We start from the raw sequence: 26,115 nt of genomic DNA on the forward strand, positions 1-26,115 counted from the left end.
GTTGGATAGCTTTTTAGCAAGTGAGGGAATACAGGGTTATGGGAAATAGCTCATAGTACAAGTTGATCCAGGGACTAGTCCGATTGCCATTTTGGAGTCAGGAAGGAATTCGATGGACAGAGAGAGATTTGAATATTACAATCTCACCTTCAACATTGAAAAAGATCCTAGCTACAACGAAATAAATAAATTATAAATTAGCAAATCGTCTTGTTTCTTTTAGTCTTGGAATTCAAAAAATTTTTCCTTTGTACAAATTTTATAAACCCAAAAGGAGACATCACCCTTGAGTGTAAGATAAATTAGGTTTATAGACTGCAAGAGAAAGCCAAATATGTAATAAAACCTCTTAATGAAAAATTGTCAATTCTGTGATATCTACTCTTTGTAGGTATGATTGATACTCCAGGCACTCCGGATAACAGCAGTCTACGATCATTAATTGAAAAGCCACCGATCTGTGGAAACGCCTTCACCCCTCTAACAGGTGCCCTGTTGACTGGATTCAGGCTACACACTGGACCAGTGAGTATGACATTGCTTTCAATGCCAATGGAATAAGAGGCATTTAGTTCAGGTCTTAAGGTATTACAGTAATAAGGTGTTACTTTGTTTCTCGTTAATGTTTGATTGATAAGGTGGTCGAGGGATATGGTAGGAGAGAGAATTAAATGTACATTAAGGTATGCGATCATATGTTTAGTAATAAAATTTTGTACTGCCCCCTTTCCCCAGTTTTATATATCAATTAAATTTCTAATTTAATTCAAGCTATTAGAAACAGTCCATTAAATCAAAGACCAACATTAGCCAACCAAGAAAAGGTGGCAGCCTGTACAGATAACCTCTTGGTTTTCATTAAATCTCCATTCACCTCACTAGGGGGGTTCTTTATCAAGGTCCGAATTTATCTCAATATCTGCTGCTACAAACTCCGTTCTAACCCGCTCGGGTTTTTAACGCTTATTTACTATCACATTTTCCCGAAAATTTGCTTTGCGGGAAAAGCTCAGATTTTCACGATTTTTTCGTGAATTTTCCCCAAAATCTCTGAATTTTTCGGAGTTTCCATCCGAAAGCTCCGAAAACATTGTGAAATTGCCCGGAAACCCCCGACACAACCAAAAATCAATGGGACTGTTCCCATTGACTTTTTTGCAACCTCGACAGGTTTGAGATGTTGTGTTTTTAAATTTGGGCTTTTTAGCCCTCTGGGTTTAATAAAATCCGAAAAATTTGTGATTTTTTTAAAAGTCCAATTTTATTAAAAAAATCACAAATTTTTCGGATTTTGGGGAATTTCAGGTATTCGGAGCTTAGTAAATAAACCCCTAGGTGTCAAGAGCTTCCTGGTTAGAACCAAGGACCTGTTCTATATTGGCCAGTGCTTTTGCTCCTTGAGCCACAGGAGGCCATGTCCAGATGTGGACAATAGCTAATTAAAGAGCCATTTAAAGGGGATCTATTATGAAAACCAAATTGCACAGACAGATATGATATTAATATTTCCAAATATATTTTGTTTAACAAAATGCTTTTTTATAAAATTAAATAATATTACATATTGTTGGGAGCCTTTCTCTGAGAGACAGTTCAAGCAATTGCTGAGTGGAAGTGGCAACACCTTGCTGTGATGTCACAACCAGTAGCAATATCCTGCCCTCCCCTATGCTGAATGCAAAGCATCCTTCCAACAACTGTCTGCCCTGAATCCTCTCCATGTATGTGCAAACTTGCTATTAGCAATCGGCTCTGTGCACTCTGTTTCAAGGTAAAATACAGGCAAAGGAAATCTTTCCCTGGCAGACATGTATCATTCATTATTTTTTCTTTACTGAACATGCAGTGCCAGGAAATATGGGAAGCACAGGGACCCAAATCTTGTGTCTCCCCCCCCCCCAAGTAATATGCCAAAATACACACACACACGCCCACCCCACCCCCCTCCTACAGGTGTCAAAGTTTGTTAAATGGAACCTGTTACCTCAAGGCAACTTCGGGCGACTATTGAAAACGCATCGCCGCGTGTGCATTAGCGTAGGCGACTTTTCATTGTAGTCTATGGGGAAAACCACTGAGGCAGTTCGGGGAGATAGTCGCTCAAAAGACGAGGCGATTAGTCTGCAGGTGACAAAATCTCCCCGAATCTCCTCGTGTGGACTAGCCCTAAATCCTAGCAGTGTCTTTATCTGTTTGTGTTATGACATATTACAATGTCAAGAAAACCTCACACAGATTAATATGCCACTCTTCTCCACAAGGTCCACAGACCTACAGCCACTAAGACTGATAGCACACAGGGCTGGGGATGCGCTTCTCTCAGTTTTTGAATTATTTGCCTTTTTCTTCGGACTCTTTCACAGCTTTCAAATGGGAGTCACTGACTCCAGTTATTGCTACTCTTTTATTCATCTTTATATTCAGATGCTCTCCTTGCTATGTTCTAGTTATCTTCTTTAAATGGTTGCTAGGGTAATTTGGAGCCTAGCAACCAGATTGCTGAAATTGCAAATTGTTGCTGAATAAAAAGCTAACTCAAAAAAACACAATAATAAATAATGAAAACCAATTGCAAATTGTCTCAGAATATCAATATCTACATACAAAAAAAATTGTATTTAACCCTTTGCCCGCCAAGCACATACATTGTATGTGCTGGCAGGCAAATGCTCTGACTGGCAAGAATGTACTGTGTACATTCTTCAGCAGCCGAGCTGTTCTCTCTGCGTCGGCGGCTTCTGCCACCTCTGCAGAGAGTGGGAAGGAATGACAGCCCCCTGGGCAACGAGGCTGGACTAACTTCCAAGTAGCAGATGCATCCCGCGTATGCCTCCTCCTGTCTGAAGAGCATACTCTATGACTAAGCATGGACGAGACTGGCAGTTTGGCACAGCCCACACTAAGAAAACAGAGGGGTCCTGTTTCAAGATGGCAGCACCTATGAAACACTTTTTACATATAGGATATTTTCTACTCCGTTTCAGATATAGACAAAAACAGCTGACTAAAGGGTTAAACGAAGGAGGGAAAAGATATATATTACTCATGTCTCAAGGTGACAGGTCCTCTTTAAAATGGTCTATAATTCATAGCTCATTAATGCTGCAATTTTGGAGGAAGAAAATGAGCCCAACATCCTATGTGCCTAACTTGAATATAGCAGATGATTCTCAAATTATATATTGATATAACAGGTTAAAAAAAAAAAGAAACCTTCCCAGAAGCAGCCCTTCCATCCTTCATGGGGTGTCAGCATCGAGTGTGGTGAGCAATCCCCTGCGCCCCCCCCCTCCATAAAAAAAATTGCTTGGGATTAACATGGAGCCCTTTTTTTTTTTTTTTTTTTTTTTTTTTTATAGTAACTAGTAAGATAGGTTGAAAAAAGACACACTTCCATTAAGTTCAACCTTTTTATCTTTTTTTTTTTAACCTGTCTATCTACCAGTTGATCCAGAGGAAGGCAAAAAAAATAGAGAAATTTTATTACTTACCGTAATTTCTATTTCCAAGTCACCTTCCATGGCAGCATTCACCAATATGAGTATTCCCGCCCCACAGGCCACTGGACAGGAAAGGGTTAACTCCAACTACTCTATAACATCCGCCCTGTTACACTCCCCCTTTGTCTATGTATTTTAGTTTCAGAATTGGTGAATGCTGCCATGGAAGGTGACTTGGAAATAGAAATTACGGTAAGTAATAAAATTTCTCTATTTCCCAAGCCACCCATGGCAGCAATTCACCAATATGAGAATTCCCATAGCCAAGAAAAAAGAAATGAAGGGAGGGACAATCAATGCTTAAGTCTTTTAATTATGAATGCACCACAGCCTGTAAGACTTTCCTCCCAAATTTAGCATCTTGGGATAGCCAAACATTCAATTTGTAATGCTTAATGAACGTATGTAAGGAGGACCATCTTGCCGCCTTACAAATCGCTTCTGGCGGAGCCCTGGCTTCTGCCGCCCATGACGTAGCCAACGCTCTGGTAGAGTGAGCCCTTAAGTCTCCAGGAACCTCTCTGCCTGCTTTGTGATACGAAAAGACAATACACCCAATGATCCACCGGCTAAGGGTAGCCTTTGAAGGGGCCATTCCTCTCCTTGGACCTCTAGGAATAATGAACAATCTGTCAATCTTCCTCCATGAATTTGTCCGATCTAGATAATGGGACAACGCTCTCACCAAATCCAAAGTATGCCACTCACGTTCCTGCTTGTTACTTGGATTCGGACAAAATGATGGTAAGGTTAGTTCCAAATCTAGATGAAACTGTGACATCACCTTAGGCAGTAACTGAAATGACGGCCTTAGAATAACTTTATCTGGAAATATCACCGTCTCTGGTTCTTTTGCCGACAATGCATGAATCTCTCCTACCCTGCAAGCTGAAGTAATCGCTACCAGGAAGAGTACCTTCAACGTAACATGCCAATCTGATGCATTCTCCATAGGTTCAAACGGAGCTGATGTTAGTACCTTCAAGACCAAGGGCAAATCCCATGGAGGTACTCTTTGCTTTCGAGAACGTTTCACTCTCTTCAGGGCGTTGAAAAAACGAATCACCAACTTTTCTTCAGCTAAATCCTTACCAGTTATAGCCGAAAGGGCCGAAACTTGACCCCTAAGCGTGCTTGCAGCCAGACCCCTCTGAAACCCTGCAAAGAGGAACTCTACTACCGACACTGCTGATGGAAATTAAATCCTGTTTTTCCTGCAAATTTGTCGAAACAAGCCCACACTCTGTAATATTGAGTAGACGTGGATATCTTTCTGGATTTCAGTAGTAAATCTGTTAACTCAGTTCCACACCCCTCGTCCGCCAGCCTCTGCCTTTCAATTTCCACGCCATCAGTGACAGGCGGCACACATCTTGAAAAGGTATCGGACCTTGCATCAATAAATTCTTTAGGACTGGCAACCTTACTGGAGGTTGTACTGCCATCTGTGTCAGCAGAGGGAACCAAGGACGTCTCGGCCAATACGGGATTATTGCAATCACTGAGGCCTCCTCTATATCTATTTTCTTCAACACCCTCCAAATCATTGGAAAGGGCGGAAACGCATACCCGAACATCCCTCTCCAATTCTGGAGTAGCGCATCTACTCCACTGGTTTTTTTGTGACGGGTATCTTGAAAAGAAAGTCCTGCATTTGGAATTTTGATCTGATGCCATTAAATCTATTTCTGGTTTTCCCATCTGTTGTACTATGTTGTGAAATACAGTTGGTTCTAGGCACCATTCTCCTGGATCTAAGACATTTCGACTTAGAAAATCGGCCTGTATATTCGTTTTTCCTGGGACATAAAGGGCTGTGAGACCTTCTAGATTCACCTCTGCCCAATCCATGATGGTCGCCACTTCTCTTAGCAACTGACCACTCCTGGTCCCTCCTTGTTTCCGGACGTATGCCACTGCAGAGGCGTTGTCCGAACGAATCTTTACCCACTTGTGAGCAATTCTTTTTGCGAAAGCTTCTAACGCCATTCTTATTGCTCTTAGTTCCAACAAATTGGAGGGAAGATGAGCTAAGTTCCACTGCCCCTGGACGGACACGTCGTCCATTATTGCACCCCAGCCTGTCTGCGAGGCGTCTGTGGTTATGATCACAAAATTGGGTTGTTTTAGGGGCATTCCTTTCGATAAGTTCCGAGAATCCAACCACCACTCCAGATTCGACTTGACCCATTCCGGAACATGAAGGGACTGACCCAATTTGAGAGGATTGGTTGTTCCTGACTTTAGAAAGAAATTTTGAAGTGGCCTCATATGCCACCTTGCCCAAGGCACCATCTGTATTGTAGAAGAGAAGAGGCCTAGAGGGGACATACATTCCCTGACTGAAACCTCCAACTTCCGTCTGAAGGATCCCACTTTGTCTATTATCTGGAATATCTTTTGTTCCGGAAGCGACACGGTCTCTTGAAGTGTATCCAACTCTGCGCCTAGAAACACAAGTTTTTGTGTGGGTACTAGCTGACTTTTCTGCCAATTTATCACCCAGCCGAACCTTTGAAGTACAGTAACTGCTTTGTCTCTGCTTCTTTTTGCCTCTTCCTCTGTATTGGCAACCAAGAGGATGTCGTCCAGATAGTGGAAAGCTGAAACCCCTTCCACTCTGAGATGAGCTATGACCGTTACTAGAACCTTTGTGAAAGTTCTTGGCGACGTAGAGAGGCCAAATGGGAGACATGTGAATTGTACATGTTTGTTTTGAACTACAAAGCGCAGAAATTTTCTGTGAGGACTGTACACCGGCACATGGAAGTATGCGTCTTTGAGATCTAACTTGACCAGCCATGTTTGTGGGGGCACCGCCACAATTATCGACGCCAGCGACTCCATTTTGAATTTTCTGCAATTTATGAATCGATTTAAAGGACGTAAATCTAGTACTGGTCTGAAATCTCCTGATGCTTTCCTGACCAGAAAAAGCTTTGAATAGAATCCTCTCTGTCGCTGTAGAACAGGCACTGGTTCTACCGCTCCTATTTGCAGCAGTTGATCTACATAATCTTGTAATATTTGTCTCGCTCCTTGAACCTTTGGAACCGACGAGACACGATACACTTCGCGCTTTGGTACTCTTGAAAATTCCAAATGATAACCCTCTTTTATAATTTGAAGAACCCAATGATCCCGAATTCTTTCGACCCAGACCTCTTCGAAAAGCGCCAGACGCGCCCCTACCTTGTAGATCTGGGCCGGCCTGATCTCATTGTATTCTGCTCGAGGATGCTCCAAAGGAAGTATTCTTTCTCGTTGGTTGCCGAGACTCTCCCTTAGTGTTCTTCCAGGATGCTTGTCTATTTTGTGGTCTTCCAGGTCTATACTGCCTTGAGTTTCGAAAAGACCTATTCACTGGCGACTCTGCTCTCGCCCCTTGACGTCTGAATCTTTTCTCTTGAGGCAGGAACACGCTTTTACCTCCTGACACCTTCTTAATAATAGAATCAAGATTCTCTCCGAATAACCGCTCGCCCTCATATGGAAGTTGGCACAGGTTTGTCTTTGATGCCGAGTCCGCTAACCAGGGCTTCAGCCATAGAGCTCTTCTAGCCGCAACCGAAAGAGCCATAGATCTCGCTGCTAGGTGGACTAAATCTAATGAGGCCTCTGCCACAAAATCTACTGCCACTTTCAGATCTGACAACATCTCTCGCAATGTTGATCTTTTCACATTGGAAGCTATTGCCTCATCCAGATTATTGACCCACACCTTCATGGCCCTTGAGGTCGATGTTAGAGCCACCGCCGGTCTACATGAGGCCCCTGCCGAAACAAAAGATTTCTTTAAGTCAAACTCCATTCTCTTCTCCATTAGATCTTTGAATGCCACTGCGTCATCAACCGGCAAAGTGGTTTTACGGGCCAATCTCACTACTGCTGCATCCACCTTAGGTGGATAATCCCATAATTTTGCATTAGCTTCTTCCACCGGATATTTCTTAGCAAATTTCCCCTGAATTACAACTCTTTTTTTCAGTTTTCTTCCACTCAGAATTAATTAATTCCTTTATTGAATCATGTACTGGAAATGTCGGTGCTCGCTTTTTCACTGAAGGAAACAGCTTATCTGCTGAAGAACTCTTCGGTAACTCTTCAGTTAGATTCAAGGTCTTCCTCACTGCCTTAACTAAACCATCAATCAGTGCTGTATCAAAGTTTGATTCCTCTTCCGAGAGAATTTCACCTTCTTCGGAAAAATCCGACTGACCATCCGCTGGATCATATAATTCTTCATCAGATATATCTGAAATGGAATCATACAAAACCTCTTTTAGGTTTCCTAGATGCCCCAGAGGAAGATGCCTCTTGCACTCCTTGAACCACTGCTTGCTTAATAATAGAGACTAGTGCCTCCAACTGAGGTAGTGAAGGAGCTTGAGGTTCCGCTGTAGATTGTTCAATAGAAGTCTGTTTCCTTGGCTGGTGAGATTCCGCTTTAGACGTATCAACAGAAGCAGAGAGGCTACAAAGAAGTAAAAAACTAATTAGCCTCTTCCCCCTCTATTAACAGATGAAAAAACATCCCATTTCTTCAGCTTACCCAGAGACTTTAGGCTGCATTGCTTTCCCAGAGCCAGGCTGTTCCATCCTGCCTGCACCTGACAAGAACAACATGCTAATTATTTCCACTGCCAGAAACTGCTTGAAAAGAGGCTCAGGAGAGCTCGCTTACCACTTTTCTCCATGAGCAGCAACCAGAACGACGTCCTCACAGAGCGCCGGCTGCGCTCCGCAGCCTCAGCTTAAAACCGCTAAAACCGGAAGTGACGTCACCGCGCTGAACGCACATGCGTTCCAAACGCTAACTCTGGGGAAGACGCTGCACTGTGCGCACACTTCTCCATGCGCCAGTAACAATGGCGGTCCTACCTAGACGCCGCATTCTGCCACCAACCTTCCAGCCAGCAGGAGCTATGGGCTACACGTGGTGGACACTCCGACCCAGCCTAATGGTCCTTCTCCGCAGCAATCCCCTCAGGGGAGCGATTTGGGAGGCATCAGGGGAAGAGGAAGAGAAAACCCCTGGAATGGGTAAGCACATCCGTGGCCTGGACAGGAAAAAAGACAAAGGGGGAGTGTAACAGGGCGGATGTTATAGAGTAGTTGGAGTTAACCCTTTCCTGTCCAGTGGCCTGTGGGGCGGGAATACTCATATTGGTGAATTGCTGCCATGGGTGGCTTGGGAAAAACCCCATCTGAAGCCTCTCCAATTTGCCTCAAAGGGGGAAAAATTCCTTCCTGACTCCAAAATGGCAATCGGACTAGTCCCTGGATCAACTTATACTATGAGCTATCTTCCATAACCCTGTATTCCTTCACTTGCTAAAAAGCCATCCAACCCCTTCTTAAAGCTATATAATGTATCAGCCAGTACAACTGGTTCAGGGAGAGAATTTCACATCTTCACAACTCTCACTGTAAAAACCCCCTTCCGAATATTTAGGCAGAACCTCTTTTCTTCTAATCGGAATGGGTGACCTTGTGTCGGCTAGAAAGACCTACTGGTAATTAAAGCATTAGAGAGATTATTATATGATCCCCTGATATATTTATACATAGTTATCATATCCCCCTTAAGCGCCTCTTCTCCAGCGTGAATATCCCCAATTTTGCCGGTATTTCCTCATAGCTAAGATTTTCCATACCTTTTACCAGCTTAGTTGCCCTTCTCTGTACCCTCTCTAATACAATAATGTCCTGTTTGAGTGATGGAGACCAAAACTGTACGGCATATTCTAGATGGGGCCTTACCAGTCCTCTATAAAATGGAACAATGACCCCCCCCTCCTCCCCTGAATCTATGCCCCTTTTAATACAGCTCAAGACCTTATTTGCCCTTCATGCTGCTGACTGGCATAGCTTGCTACAGCCAAGTTTATCATCTACAAGGACTCCAAGGTCCTTTTCCATAATGGATTTGCCTAGTGCAGTCCGATTAATGGTATGAGTGGCTTGGATATTTTTACATCCCAGGTGCATGACTACATTTATCAGCATTTAATTTCATTTGCCACGTAGCTGCCAAGATTGCCAGTTTGTCAAGATCGTGTTGCAAGGATGCCACATCCTGGATGGAAGTTATTGGGCTGGATAGTTTTGTGTCGTCTGCAAAAACTGATACATTACTTAGAATACCCTCCCCTAAGTTATTAATAAACAATTTAAATAAAAGTGGACCAAATACCGAGCCCTGAGGGACCCCACTAAGAACCTTACTCCAAGCAGAGAATGTACCATTAACAACCACCCTCTGTACCCTGTAGCCAGTTTCCTATTGTCTTGCTACAAGTTCCCTTGGCAGACTTATCACAAACTAAATGTCTAACTGAGCACTTCCCCCAGCAGACTTATCAAATATAGGGGTGGAAATAAAACACACACACACATTGATCATCATTAGAGAAGAATAATATATTGTAAGAAAAGTAATACAATACTGATTGAAGACAACGCAACGTCTAGCCGAGCTTCCCTTGGCAGACTTCTGAGAGGAATATCAGCTGGGGGACCCCGGGCCCAAATCAAATACAGCGACTCCCAGAGCACATCAATCGGCCAGTGGTCCTTACAAGACCAACTGTTCTACACAACACGTCTGCTTGTAGATGAAGTCCCTAAGCCCCCTCAGCTGAGCTCCTTTTTATATTGGTACAATAACAAAGTAATAAATCATTACACATAGACATATATAATAATAATAATGGCTACATGCCCAGGACATGGCCATGAGAGAGACCATGAAAATAGAAATAACCATGCGAATGAAAATAATTGCTGTGTATACAGTGGTGTGAAAAACTATTTGCCCCCTTCCTGATTTCTTATTCTTTTGCATGTTTGTCACACTTAAATGTTTCTGCTCATCAAAAACCGTTAACTATTAGTCAAATAACATAATTGAACACAAAATGCAGTTTTTAAATTAAGGTTTACGTTAAGGGAGAAAAAAAACTCCAAATCTACATGGGCCTGTGTGAAAAAGTGATTGCCCCCCCTTGTTAAAAAATAACTTAACTGTGGTTTATCACACCTGAGTTAAATTTCAAAGGTTATAAAGCCATTTCTAAAGCTTTGGGACTCCAGCAAACCACAGTGAGAGCCATTATCCACAAATGGCAAAAACATGGAACAGTGGTGAACCTTCCCAGGAGTGGCCGGCCGACCAAAATTACCCCAAGAGCGCAGAGACAACTCATCCGAGAGGCCACAAAAGACCCCAGGACAACATCTAAAGAACTGCAGGCCTCACTTGCCTCAATTAAGGTCAGTGTTCACGACTCCACCATAAGAAAGAGACTGGGCAAAAACGGCCTGCATGGCAGATTTCCAAGACGCAAACCATTTTAAGCAAAAAGAACATTAAGGCTCGTCTCAATTTTGCTAAAAAACATCTCAATGATTGCCAAGACTTTTGGGAAAATACCTTGTGGACCAACGAGACAAAAGTTGAACTTTTTGGAAGGTGCGCGTCCCGTTACATCTGGCGTAAAAGTAACACAGCATTTCAGAAAAAGAACATCATACCAACAGTAAAATATGGTGGTGGTAGTGTGATGGTCTGGGGTTGTTTTGCTGCTTCAGGAGCTGGAAGACTTGCTGTGATAGATGGAACCATGAATTCTACTGTCTACCAAAAAATCCTGAAGGAGAATGTCCGGCCATCTGTTCGTCAACTCAAGCTGAAGCGATCTTGGGTGCTGCAGCAGGACAATGACCCAAAACACACCAGCAAATCCACCTCTGAATGGCTGAAGAAAAACAAAATGAAGACTTTGGAGTGGCCTAGTCAAAGTCCTGACCTGAATCCTATTGAGATGTTGTGGCATGACCTTAAAAAGGCGGTTCATGCTAGAAAACCCTCAAATAAAGCTGAATTACAACAATTCTGCAAAAATGAGTGGGCCAGAATTCCTCCAGAGCGCTGTAAGACTCGTTGTAAGTTATCGCAAAGGCTTGATTGCAGTTATTGCTGCTAAGGGTGGCCCAACCAGTTATTAGGTTCAGGGGGCAATTACTTTTTCACACAGGTTTGGATTTCTTTTCTCCCTAAATAATAAAAACCCTCATTTAAAAACTGCATTTTGTGTTATCTTTGACTAATAGTTAAATGTGTTTGATGATCAGAAACATTTTGTGTGACAAACATGCAAAAGAATAAGAAATCAGGAAGGGGGCAAATAGTTTTTCACACCACTGTAATTGCTGTGTATTTTGATTATAACTATGTGAATAAGATATGAGCTTCCTTCTTAATATACATATTTATATGTTTATGAGTCTATTACCTTAACTCCTACTATTCCCCTGCTAATGATTGAATAACTCAACTCCAGTTGTTCCCTGGTCTCCTATTAATACTACTCCGGTTGTTCCCTGGTCTCCTGCTAATATCAGTACATCCATTTTACAACTAAGGAGCCATATTGAATGCACTTGATCACATTCATACATGGCCTGCCATGTCACATTTGTATCACACCTATCCATGTGCAAACGGCTTCATTAAGCCCAACAGACCTTAGTTTAGAAAGCAGTCGTTTGTGGGGCATGGTATCAAAAGCTTTGGCAAAATCCAAACAGATCACATCTACTGCCCTCCCACTGTCCAGCATCTTACTTGCCTCATCCTAAAAAGCAATCAAATTTGTCTGACATGACCTATCCTTCACAAAGCGATGATTGCTACTCATAATGCCATTCACTAGGACAACATTTTGAATGTGATCCCTTAACAAGCCTTCAAATAATTTGCCCACCACCGATGTCAAATTTACTGGCCTATAATTGCCAGGCTGAGATCGTAATCCCTTTTTAAATATTGGAATGACATCAGCTTTTCTCCAATCCCTAGGTGCCATACCAGATGAAAGTGAATCTGAGAAAATCAGAAATAGGGGCTGGTCCTAAACTGAACTAAGCTCTCTTAGAACCCGGGGGTGTGCCATCAGGCCCTGGAGCCTTATTTACATTAATTTTTATTTAGCTTTATGGATCATATCCTGAGTCAGCCACTGACTAGATTGAGCTGAGCCATCCGTGCAGCTGTTGAGCCTGGGAATTCAGACTCCTCTATTGTATACACTGAAGAAAAGAACTGATTAAGCACATTTGCCTTTTCTGTATCTGTTACAACCATACTGGTACCATTATTTAATAGAGCAACACTCTCAACTTGCATCTTTTTACTATAAATATATTTTAAAAACTTCTTGGGGTTAGTCTCGGCCTCCGCCGCAATGCACTCATTTCCTTTCTTTGCCTTCCGGATTGCTGATTTACAACATTTATTATAGTGTTTATATTCATTAAATGCAGCTTCTGTCCCAACAGATTAGTAGTTTTTAAATGCCTTTCTCTTCTTTCCTATTAACTTCTTTAATTCTATATTAAGCCACATAGGGTGATTCATAGAACTTCTACATTTATTCCTTAAGGGAATCAATTGAGAACACCAATGATTTAATAACATTTTAAATGACGACCATTTCTGTTTTGTGTTTTTAGCTTAACCCTTTCCCTGACAGCCGTTTTGTCCTAGATGCGAACATCTACTGCCAAGCAGTTTTTAGATATTTTGCACTCTCTCACTTTAAGGGCCTTTCCTGGGGTTGTCTTTTAGTTTACCCAGGAAAACAATATATTGTTTTTTTTTTCAGGACAAACTGAACTTTCAAAATATGCAAGAATTTTGGTGTAATTCTATTTCTGTAAAAAAATATAGGCTTCTAATTGTCTAATAAAATGAAAAAAATCATGTTTTACAAAGAACAATCACATATATCAATAACATCATTTATTTTATGTACGAGAACACAGCCGATTTGGAAAGGTCTATGTCTCCTGAATGCGGGAATACCAAATATAGTTTTATGGAGATTTCTGACTTGTATAGATCAAAATCTACAAGCAGTACACTACCAAATTGCCAAAGCACCCCTCCCCATACTTCTGATTTCAAGGCCAAACATTCCACTAACAGTAGGTTTACCCTAGAAAACTACCCATTATTAGAAAGAAAAGGTTCTGGTGAATCAAAAAAGGGTAAATATATCTTTGTACTCCAAACTACCAAGTTGCAATTGTTTCCTAAAGGAAAAATAATGCAGGGATAAAATTGCAATAAAACCACAAAAATTGTGTATATCAAAGAAATAACAAAATAACTGATCCGACATCATAATTAGTGGCCAAAATCAATTACCCAATAGTCATGCTGCCAAAACAAATGTTTTTTAGGGGTAAAAAAACACAAATTAGTAAAATGAAAAAGTAAAAAAATAAGGAAGCCCTCTTTGTGAGATTTTTTTGTGTATACACTTCTAAAAGTGGTGTGACAGTGTGTAAGTGTGTGTATATATGTGTGAAATAAAGTGTACATAACTTTACCAAAAAACAACAACAAATCTTTACTAAAATGAGTGTGTAAGTGTGTACAAGTGTATAGATGTATATAAGTGTGTAAATCAAGGCCACTTACTGTTGTTGGAGCAGGAGGGACAGTCTGATTGTTGTAAAGTCTTGCAGCAGCATGTATGCTGAGTCACTGCAGCCAGGAAGTGCGTGGGCGTCGCCAGTGAAGCAGAAAGAAGGAAGCCGGAGGCGCTGGTAAATTGTTCAGCTGCTTCTTCTTGCGATTTTAGGTCGGCCCTGCGACAATCCTGTTGCAGGACCGACATGACAGCCCCCCAGCCTTGTTGCCCAAGGGGCTGTCAGCACTGCTAAGTCTCTGCAGAGGTGGCTAAAGCCGCTGATGCAGAGATCAGCACTGATTTCTGCCAGAACGTACCAGGTACGTTCTTGGCAGTTAAAGCCCTTGCCTGCAAGAACGTACAGCGTACAAGCTTGGCAGGCAAAGGGTTAAAAAATAATGCCAAATCAATTCTCTGAAGGGCAGCCCTCAAGCCACTAAAATTTAGCTTTTCTGAAATTAATGGTTTTTGTTGCTCCAGTGCATATGTTTTTTGCACCAGACATTAAATGCTATAACATTATGGTCACTATTACCTAGGGGTTCAATGACTTGCACATTTGCTAAAAGTTCTGGGTCATTTGAGATCAATAGATCCAGAAAAGCATTTTTCCTGGTTGGCTCCTCGACAACCTGTGCCATAAAATTGTCATGCAACAAGTTTATAAACTTGTTCCCATTAACTGATCTGGCAGTACTGTTGCTCCAGTCAGTATCTGTGTTATTAAAATCCCCCATTATCATTACCTTACCCAAACTAGCAGCCTTTTCTATTTGCATCAGGAACTTAGCCTCCTCGTCACTTACGTTAGGGCGTCTATAGCATACTCCTACAATTAATTTGCTGGAATCTTTACAATTGGTGAAGAACTCCACCCATAGGACTTCTGCCCCCTCATTTTCTAACATAAACGCCTCCTTTATATAAGCTTTTAAATCCTGCCTAACAAACAGACATACCCCTTCTCCTTTTCTATTGCCTCTGTCCCTCCGAAGCAAAGTATAGCCACAGATATTAACTGCCCAGTCATGCGACTCGTTTGGCCACACCAATCACATCATATTTTCCCTCCAACTCTCCCATTTTACCAGTCAGACTCCTTGCATTTGCAAACATACATTTAATACTGGTACCATATTCAACAAATGACATGTGGTCCTCCGTATCCTTAACAGTACCCCCAACCAAATCTCCTCCCCCATTTTCCCTTGATCTCCTCTAACCTGTTTTCCACTGTATCCTTTACTGAACCCCCCCACACCTAGTTTACAATCTCCTCCAACCCTTTAGCCATCTTCTCCCCCAAAACAGCTGCACCATCATCAGTGAGGTGCAGCCCATCCCTAGCAAAGAGCCTGTAGCCGACTGAGAAATCAGCCCAGTTCTCCCAAAACCCTCCTCCCTACACCAATCTCTCAGCCACACATTAAGCTCCCGCTGTCGTCTTAGCTTTGCTCCTGGCATATGTAATATCTCTGAGAAAATTTCCTAGGAAGTCCTCGCCCTCAACCTTACACCTAGTTTTTTAAAATTGTTCTTGAAGACTTCACCACCTCGACTAACTTGGTCATTGGTACCTATGTGTACCACGACTGCCGTGTCTTCCCCAGCCCCTCCCAATAATCTGTCCACTAGTTCCACCACATGCCAAACCCTAGCACCAGGCAAGCAGCAGACTGTTCGGCATGAAGGGTCCTTACGGCAGATTACCCCATCGACCTTTCTAATAATTGAATCCCCTATAATTAGAACCTGCCTTTCCTTCCTTGCACTCCCCCCCACCACCCGTATTGGAGCCACTGCCTCCCAGTGTGCTCTGAGAGTCAGCCTGCTCCATACATGCCAGTTCAGAGCTGTCCTCCCCAGCATCTTCAGCCAAAATGGTGAATTTGCTGTTTTGGACAAGCTGTGGACCTACTAGGGTTGCCACCTTTTTTTAAAAAAAAAAATTTACCAGCCAGTGGTGGGGGAGGGAACTGAAGGTGCGGACCGTGACACACAAAAGGGTGAAACAGCGGGGCGTGCCTCAAAAAGGGGCAGGCACGGGGTAGAGCTGCAAATGGTGCGTGGCCACATGCCAGAAGCCGAAGAAAATGCAAGTTTTCACCGGCGGGCAAGGGCTTTTGTAAATGGTATCACAAATTACCGGCAGCTACATTGCTGGTAGATTTGTAATACTGGCCCTCAGCCCTGGCAGGTGTTTTACCGGCTAGCCTCCACTCCCCTTTCTCCTCCCCCCCCCACTCCACTAGCCCTTGCCAGCGGTTGCTCTGTGAGCCTCCTTTCCTCTCCCAAGTTTGTCGCTGCTCTCAGTGCTGCAAGTTAGAGTCTGCAGTTCAGATTCCAAGATGAAAACCCACTGACATCTGTCGCATGTAAATACTGCATGGAACTGCTGCTCCAATACCACATACATGTGACAAGACACACACGGAGTAATACCAGCAAACCACTTGCACTCATATTTACACTGGGTACTTAGTCTCCCAAGTGCAATTCCTCACAAATGCCTTTTTGCTTTTAAATGCCTTAAGGTTAAGGATGGGCGAATTTGACCCGTTTCGTTTCGCCAAAAATTTGCCTCCAGCGAAATGTCGCAGACGCCTATTAAAGTCTATGAGTGTCAAAATAGTTTTGACTCGCCTTTTTTTTTTTTTTTTTTTTGATGCACAACACCATACAAGTCGATGGGCGTCATTTCCATGGTGAAACAAGGCGAAAAAAATTTGGCTATACCTACTTAAGTTTTCTAACGCTGCTGAGAGCTGCCCATAGACGCAAAGATCCTATCAAGGATTCGTACGATTTTCAGACAGTGTGTGGAGAGTCCCGTCATTTTTCGTCCGGCGGAGATCGGTCGTTTCAACGATCGGACAGGTTTGATATTGTCCCAACCGATCGAACCGATAGTATCCTATTCGATGGTCGAAGTATCCAAAAAATTACTTTGAATGTCAAATTTTTTTACTTTGAAAATTCCCTCTAATTCACTTCGACCCTTGATAAATCTGCCCCCTAGACTCAACTTAACAACTCCTACCAGAGACAAAGATAAAGGGGGGTAGCCTTTCCAAATGTGTATTTGTACTACTTGGCAGCGCAAAGGAGTCATTTTGTATCTTGGGTAGAAGAGGCACACCACCAAACTCTGTTTCAGTTACAGAAATGTCTATTACCGTATAAGCCGAGTTTTTCAGCATCCAAAATATGCTGAAAAAGTCTACCTCGGCTTATACTTGGGTCAGCGGGCAGTAGCTGAGATTGCAGTCACTTTTAATCATTCCTACACCAACAGTTCACTTGGGGAGAGACTGCAATATCACACAGCGCCCTCTGTTGGTTAAATCAAAGAATAACAGTGCGCCCTCTGTTGGTTATATGAAAGAATAACAGTGACTGCAATATCACACAGCGCCCTCTGTTGGTTATATCAAAGAATAACAGTGCGCCCTCTGTTGGTTATATGAAAGAATAATAGTGACTGCAATATCACACAGCACCATCTGTTGGTTATATGAAAGAATAACAATGACTGCAATATCACACAACACCCTCTGTTGGTTATATGAAAGAATAACAGTGCACCCTCTGTTGGTTATATATGAAAGAATAACAGTGACTGCAATATCACACAGCGCCATCTGTTGGTTATATGAAAGAATAACAGTGACTGCAATATCACACAGCGCCCTCTGTTGGTTATATGAAGGATTAACAGTGATGGCAATATCACACAGCACCCTCTGCACATGGCAGTGGGACAATGGACACAGTAATCCATTTGGCAATTCTCTGTCACCATCAACTTTGCAAAGAAGTCCGGTTAATTGCTGGGGGGGGGTCTCTTTGGCGGAATGTGCGCTTCTGGGAGACAGGGCTGTAGTTGTGTCTAGGCTTATACTAGAGTCAATAAGTTTTCGTAGGTAAAATTAGGTACCTCGGCTTATACTCGGATCGGCTTATACTCGAGTATATACGGTAGGTACCTTGCACACTCCCTTTCAATGGCTGATTATAAAAAAAAATAAAAAATATCACAATGTAGTGTTACAACAACGCTCAAGGCAGTGCAAATTTTCCAATTCACTGGTTACTTTGCACAAACCCCACTATGGTGTAACTATTGGTTGCCAGGTGTGGCAAAACTGTGGAAAAAAATAGGTCTGGGAAAATTGTGGTGTTCATAATATTGGTGAGGTATGGGAACTGGAGAAATGGTCAAGTTTTATACCCTTAAACAAGGCTTCCACCTTCCCAACAATCAATGGCTGCAATACTTACAAGTGAAGAGAAATATAGTAATGCACAAAAAAATGCCTATCCAGATATCCCAAAATCTAATTATAGAACTATAGAAGTAATGCAATGATCTTCTAAAGGCCTAATAACAAATATATATGCAGCTCTTCAAGACAAACTACGTCATTGGAAAAATTGAGGAGAAAGTGGGAGACTGACCTGGGGCCTCTACATGATGACCCCTGAGAAGGTCTTCTATATTCCCCCCCTTAACTATGTGGATAGACTGATTCATTTCTACTAAAAAACAAACTCCTGTACAGCCCATAACCGATCCTAAACTTACCCGACTTACCTCCTTTGAACAGCGTTGCGGATACCCAGGCACCTGCAGAAACCCGACAATGGGGAAGAATGCACAGCGGGTTCAAGTGGAGGCTGCACGAGACTTTAGCAGTATGCGCGCATCGCTAATCAAGATGGCGCCCGCAGCTGCCCATCTCCTGCTGAACAACACAGCCAGGCAGAAGCTGCTCCCGGTGTGCAGGGTGCCTGCTCCAGTGATGCAGGATGTACTCCATGCTATTACCAAACTACAATAACCGCAACGCTGACTGCCAAAATTGAGGAGGTAAAGGTGGAATTATTATTACTACAACAAATGTCCAAGTCATTAGAGAAAGAACTGGAGCTCTAGAAGAGCGCTTGAGTGCCCTTGATGACCGCACTACTCCACTACCACATGAGATTTCGCAACTAAATAAAGTCCTCAAATGACTGAACACATGAAAGATATGGAGAACAGACGGAGGCAATCTAATATTAGAGTGGTAGGACTCCGTGAAAAGAGTGAGGGACAAAACGTGGAACTTTTTGCAACAATTCATAGCTGAGAGAGCGCACAGGGTCCCTACAGAACCCCTTCCACCTGGCGCCCGCCAAGACCATTCCTAATCAAGCTCCTAAATTACAGTGACAGGGAAACAGCATTGCAAACTGCCAGGAAAAAGGGAGAGGCAACAGAGGCAATCTAATATCAGAGTGGTAGGACTCCCTGAAAAAAGTGAGGGACAAAACGCATAACTTTTTGCAACAATTCATAGCTGAGAGAGAGCACAGGGTCCCTACACAACCCCTTCCACCTGGCGCCCGCCTGCCAAGACCATTCCTAATCAAGCTCCTAAATTACCGTGACAGGGATACAGCATTGCAAGCTGCCAGGAAAAAGGGAGACATCTACTTCCAAGGGACCCGTGTGTCCTTGTATCCAGATTACTCGGCAGCACTTCAACGACAACGTAGCACATTTAGTGGGGGTCAAAAGACGTCTTTGGGACCTCCGACTCCACTACAACATACTCTTCCCAGTCAAGCTGCGCATAATCGAAGGTGGCAAGCGCACATATTTGTTCGGCCAGATAACGCTCAGCAGTGGTTAGACACACACCCGCAACTTCCCCACCAAAGCAGCATAATACTCCACCACGCTCCCCACAATGCTGAGTAAAGCCAACAAGAATGGTACTGTAAGTAACTAAGTCCTTGGTACACATGGCATTGGGACACTGGCCCACCACTTACATAACCATAGGGGTAATATAGGATCAATCTGGCCCTGGATAAGGGAAACTCCTGTACATGGAAATGACTATAAACATGGCAGCCCAGTGGACATCCCTCTTTTGTATCATTTAGGATCGGTAGAAATAGCAACAGCGGTGCGTACCCATTTCATCAGAACAGACTATACCAGTAGCACCTTACAGCCTGCAAGGGCTGAATAGACAAGCGATATACCAGTTAATCAGAAGCCGTTGGCATCACGGACAAACTGGTTTATTTGATTTTGTTGTGAGCTCTTACTCAGTTAACCTGTTTTGGGAATAATGTAACTCCAAATGTTTTGTGGGGGACAGTTGGGGTTGTTTTGTAAACCGATCTCATTTCAACCTTTCTCTCTTCACATCTCTCGGATGGGTTTTCCGTAAAAAATGTTTAGATAGGTCAAAGGGTCAGAGCTGGACCCCACATTTCATGCAGAAAACTCCTCTTATTCCCGGGCAGTGGCTATTTTGTTTAGGAACACTGTTAAGCCAATAGTCAAAACAGTAATATCAGACGGGTATGGGAGATATATAATCCTTAAGGTGACAATTGGTACGTATACCATGATATTTGTCAATGTATACTCTCCTCCCCCAGTGACATAAATCTTCTCCAAGCATTTTTTGGGAAAGTAGTTGGAATTGGGGACTTCCCTGCATTTTGGTTTGGAGACTTTAATGCAGTCCCGAATCCTGCAGTGGATAGGATGAGACCACTTAAAAATTACATAGGGGCGTTGGGAGACTGGATTCAGTCTAATTTACAGACATCTGGAGATGGTCTCATCCCCTAGAATGCCAGTATACATGCTACACGGTGTCCACTTCTGCTCTTTCCCAAATAGACCTGGCCTCCCCTTTGGCGTTACAACTAGTACTCTCTTTTTTTTTTCCTTCACCCCTAGAATTTGCTCTGATCATGCGCTGCTACAGATGGGCATTAAAATAGGAGGGGTAGGTGGGTCAAGGCAGTGGAAAATTCCCCCCAAAATGGATTCTTCGTGATTTTCTCTGTGAACCCTTTAAGACGCACTTTTGAGAGTTTTGGGAATGGAATGAGGGTACCACAAACGAGCAGATAGCTTGAGATGCTAGTAAAGCATATGTAAGGGGACAGTACATCTTGCTAATTAAGGGAGCCAGAAACAGGCAGGATGCAGAACTGAAAGCCCTTTGCGATAAGCGAAAAAGAATATGTAAGAGAACCATCTGAGCATCAAAGGATGGGCCTTGAGTTAGCCCAAAGGGACCTTAATCTAGCCCAGTGATCCCCAACCAGTAGCTCGCGAGCAATATGTTGCTCTCCAACCCCTTGGATGTTGCTCTCGGGGTCCTCAAAGCAGGTGCTTATTTTTGAATTCCAGACTTGAAAGCAAGTTTTAATTGCATAAAAACTAAGTATAGTGCCAAGTAAAGCTTCTTGTAGGCTGCCAGTCCACATAGGAGCTACCAAATGGCCAATCACAGCCCTTATTTGGCACCTCAAGGGACTTTTTCATGCTTGTGTTGCTCCCCAACTCTTTTTACATTTGAATGTGGCTCATAGGGAAAAAAGGTTGGGGACCCCTGATCTGGCCTATGTTCATAAATACTCCCAATGGGAACTCCGCAGGGTAGTTTCATGGTATGATAAAGGGGACAAATGCGGCAAACTTTTAGCGATTCTCTCCAGAGAACCAACACAATTGACAGCCATTCCAAGATTGACTACTACAGGGGGTCAAGAAATTAGGGACCAGGAGCAGATTCTCTTCAAATTTGTTGACTTTTATACTAATCTCTATAGCTCTAAAGCCCAATGCCCTCCTGAATCTCTCAATCAGTACTTTGACAATATTCCAAGCCCTAGACTGGGAGTAGAAGAGTCTGAACACCTCAACCAGCAAATCTCAATAGAAGAGATTACGGAAGCCATTAATGACTTCCCGAATGGGAAAGCCCCGTGTCCAGATGGTCTCCCCATAGAATTGTATATAGCCCACTAAGATATTTAACTATATATTTCACTGGGCCAAGATACCAGAAGGCAGCCAATATCATTCTATTTCCCAAAGCAGGGAAACCCCAGAGAAATGCGAGTCATACAGACCGATCTCTTTTACTAACCTCTGACGTTAAGGTGCTAGCCAAAATTCTTGCTACCATGCTAAGAGGGGATATAGAACACCTAATACACCCAGATCAGACAGGCTTTATGCCAAACAAGGCCACAGACATTAATATCTGGAGACTATATAAAAACATCTGGACTACACATGATGTTACAGGCAAGAGAGTTGTCTCACTGGACACTGAAACAGCATTCAACACTGTTGAATGGCCTTATTTATGGGCTCTGTTTGAACGATATGGATTAGGGAACCAATTTGAAACATGGGTAAGGGAGCCCTATATGATGCCCCAAAGGCTCGAGTACTGGTGAATTCAGAAGTGTCACAAATCTTCCCACTGGCAAGGAGGGTACCAGGCAGGGGTGCCCTATGTCGCCCCTCTTATTTGCTCTAGCCATAGAACCTCTGGTAGTCCTAATCCGCACAAAATAGAGAAATTGAGGATCTTAAAATGATACTGACACTAAATTAATGTAAATGTACATTAAAAGTTACCTATAGGTCATGCTGATTGTTTTTTGCTGAGAGGTTTGTTTTTGTTAGTAATGGTTAGTTGAAGTTCCTAATCCTGACTATTTTGCCAACCTGACTGTCCCATTTCAGCCTGTCAGTTTAAGTAATACTTACACTAAATAACTACTTTTTAAAATATGAATGTACATTAAAAGTTACTTATAGGTCATGTTCGTTTTTTGCGAGAGTTTTGTTTATCTAAGTTTGAATTTCTAAACCTGACTGTTTTGCCAGCCTGACTGTCCCATCTCAGCCTGCCAGTTGAAATTTCAAATGCTAACAGACTCCTGCTGCACAAATATGGCAGCCCCCTCATACAGGAACATGGGGCTTCAGATAGATAATGTAAAAGCATCCTGCAAATACTTTATGGCAAAGTTATAAGTAGCTTTCAAAGGCAATATTATGATAGATGTAAAAAAGAGTTTAATTTTTGATGTTTCTCATTAAGCCTGATGGTATTAAACAATTCGATCAGTTAAAGCAAGAATTTGGTCTGAACAATCGTATGCTTATTAGGTTTATACAACCAAGACATGCTGTTTCTGCCCAATTTTCAGAGGGAATCCACTATCGCTATCTCTGTAGGCCACTCCTCCCCAAACCTCTTAGCTGGTTCTATACTATTTTGTTACAGGGGAACTTTGATTCTATTAAACACATCTGTCACAAATGGGCCCATGACTTCCCCCTTCTTGATGAGGGAACCTGGAAAGATTTATTCAAACAAATACCTGAAAATAACACATCAAACAAAGAGTTTTATTAACATTAAATTTATTAACAGAGTTTATTTAACACCACACAGGCTAGCACGAATATATCAGGGATATCCAGACATTTGCGTAATAACTGTAATAGTGAACAAGGTAACTACATTCATGTGTTCTGGGAATGCCCTAAAATGCAGAGGTTCTGGTCGGCAATACTTGCCTACCTTGGTAATAAACTAGGACTGCCTAATATACGGATTCCAGAATTCTGCTTCCTGGGACATACAGAAGGCTTAAACCTTTTGCCTTGTGGCTTCAGCAACTTCTCCACTTCTCAAAGAAAGCCATCCTTCTGACCTGGAAAGCCATTGAGGCTCCAACCATTGGCTATTGGACAAAACTGATAAATGATATGCTCCCAAAGCAAAAATTGACCTACATGGCGAGGGGCTGTCCAGCCAAGTTTGAAAAAGTGTGGAATTGCTGGTTGGCTGACCAGCAAATAGCCGAGACAACCCTCCAGCAAGTGTGACATCTTGGGTGCATTTACTTTTTTTTGCTATGGACCTGCAATAAATATAAATGGATAACCCATCCCACTGTCTCTTATCTTCTTCTTTCTCCAATCCTTCTCTTTTTCCAATACTCCATTAAAATCAATAAATAAAATCTTTAAAAAAAATAATAAACTTGCCTGCAATAAAAAAAAAAAAAAGATATCCTCTTGGTAAGCAATCACACGAATAAATATAGTTATGTGACTGTGGGAACATAATAATTGGCTTTGTAGTAGCTGATTATTTACCCAAAGGGGGGATATTTACAGTATATACAGGTAAAGGGATGGTTCACTTTTAAGTTAATATGTTATAGAATGGCCGATTCTATGCTACTTTTCTATAGGTCTTAGTTTTTGTTATAGTTTTTGAATTATTTGCTTACTTCTTCTGACTGTTCTTTCAAATGAAGGTCACTGACCCCATCATATTACTCCTCTTTCTCTTCAGGCCCTCTCATATTCATATTTCAGTTTCTTATTCAAATCCATTAATTCAAATGTGAACAAGCCCTTTAATTATTTCTCATATGGTCTACATCATAGGTACCACCTGAGTAATAACAGAACAAAGGGGAAATATAGAGGCCATATACTCCACTGCCAGCAAGGGGCCTCCTTAACAGTCAGTGCTAACCAAGTAAAATGAGGCACCAATTTAAAAATGGCCATCTAAATAGCATGCCTAAGCACACCCCCAACTTATGCCCAAAGTGGGCCATGAACTGCTCGAGTTCGGTCTCCCTTTTTAACTTGCAGAAATTAGTCGCAAGGGTTAAGGGCTCTCCAAAGAGCCTGATAGAATAACCAACCCCCAGCCTCCTCCATAACCTGATCCCCCATATCCATTAACTAAAATGCAAAAAAAAAGTCAAAATAATACTTTAAAGACATTAACCGCTTTTTGTTTTACAGCTCCCAGAACAGTGCCGTTTGATGCATATTCAACCGCCAAAGAAGAAAAATAAAAAGCACAAACAAAGCAGAACCCAGGAACCAGCACCTCCAGGTTAGATCATAGCAAGTTTATTGATTAGACCATATTTACTGTATATAGTGAATTAAGTACACCCACTGTAATAAGACTATGAGAAGTCACCAAGGAATTTCATGAATATATATATAACACTACTGGATAGGTGCACTCAGAAAACAATGGAAATGCCTAGGTGCTGGAACATATATCAAAATCTATAGAGCAAAGAAATCCGCACTCATAGGTCTTTTGTGAAGAAAAAAATGGGTTTATTCAATGTTTCAGCTCTTAGACTCGAGCCGTCCTGATCGTTAAATATTCACATGGATTGTGTTTGAATCTGATACCATTGTCACACATGGCTTGATAAAGAGCCGAAACATCGCTATTTTATATGTGCACACAAACTTTTTGAGCATTATAAGCGAGTGCTGTCCATTACTACTTTTTTATATTGTGGAGGACTTGCCGGAATCCCCAAGGGATGTGCACCGCTGAACCAGAAGTGAAGTTGCTACTTTTACAACGTAAAAATATTACACCGGGAGTAACGTGCACCCGCAGGTGATTTTCAACTAATTGGATCAGAGAGGATCTGGTCACATGGCGGAATCACGGCATCCAGATCGGGAGGTGTTTAGCTACGCAGAATCTCAAGCGGAAGAGATTGTAGCGTCATTTGTACAGTCGGCTGGTTTTTTGCAAGTCCCAGTATCCTCACAGCTGCAGAGGAAATTAGAGGGACTAACTAAAAAGTTAGTGATCAATTAGCCACAGGGTTTTCTGCACAAGAATTTAATGACATGAAGGAACAGATACAGATCAAATTAGATAAATACAAACAAGAAAATGTGAAACAGAAAAGGCAAAAATTTGATCGTGACACTACAGACTATGAGAAGGGTATAGCAATGGAACCGTGTTGATGGAAATGGAAGGGGAACGGCAAGGAGCCTGAGTGTACCACGTAACATCGAGATGTTTACCCATAGAGAGGATAAACAGGATAGAATCAGTGGGAACACCCGGCCTTTTTTTAGATGTCCAAGGAGATGCAGAGGCGGCAGGAAACACAGGCGTGGTGCAAAAGAGGATACTACCCCCGAGGAACAAACAAGGGAGGAAGGTGAACAAGTAGTATTTAATATCTCCTCTATCCCATTGTATACATGCACCGCTGAACCTGCTGTAAAGCGTGAGTGCTGTTGCTACTTTTTGTACATATATATATATATATATATGTATGTGTATATATATATATATATATATAGTCAAATACAAGAGTCCTCTGCACTCAACCCATTATCAATATATTTAAGACAGCGACATTTTGTGCATACTGCTACTAAAAAATGCCTTACCCTTTAAACAAAACAGGGATTGTTTGTCCATATATTGCAATATATTTAAGCTGGCCAACTA

The 26,115-nt window shown here is 42.3% G+C and overlaps 1 protein-coding gene across 1 annotated transcript in view; it reads left to right on the forward strand.

Moving 5' to 3' along the window:
* The window catches only part of med19.L (mediator complex subunit 19 L homeolog), a gene marked incomplete at its 5' end in the record, with an annotated part of 112,266 nt that overhangs the window by 41,495 nt on the left and 44,656 nt on the right, over positions 1-26,115 (forward strand). Inside the window, 2 exon segments of the mRNA NM_001174019.1 lie at positions 392-525; positions 24,633-24,726. Of these exon segments, the coding sequence (NP_001167490.1) occupies positions 392-525; positions 24,633-24,726 (228 nt within the window).

The sequence above is a fragment of the Xenopus laevis genome, chromosome 7L, assembly GCF_017654675.1.
Source record: "Xenopus laevis strain J_2021 chromosome 7L, Xenopus_laevis_v10.1, whole genome shotgun sequence".
Taxonomy (NCBI): domain Eukaryota; kingdom Metazoa; phylum Chordata; class Amphibia; order Anura; family Pipidae; genus Xenopus; species Xenopus laevis.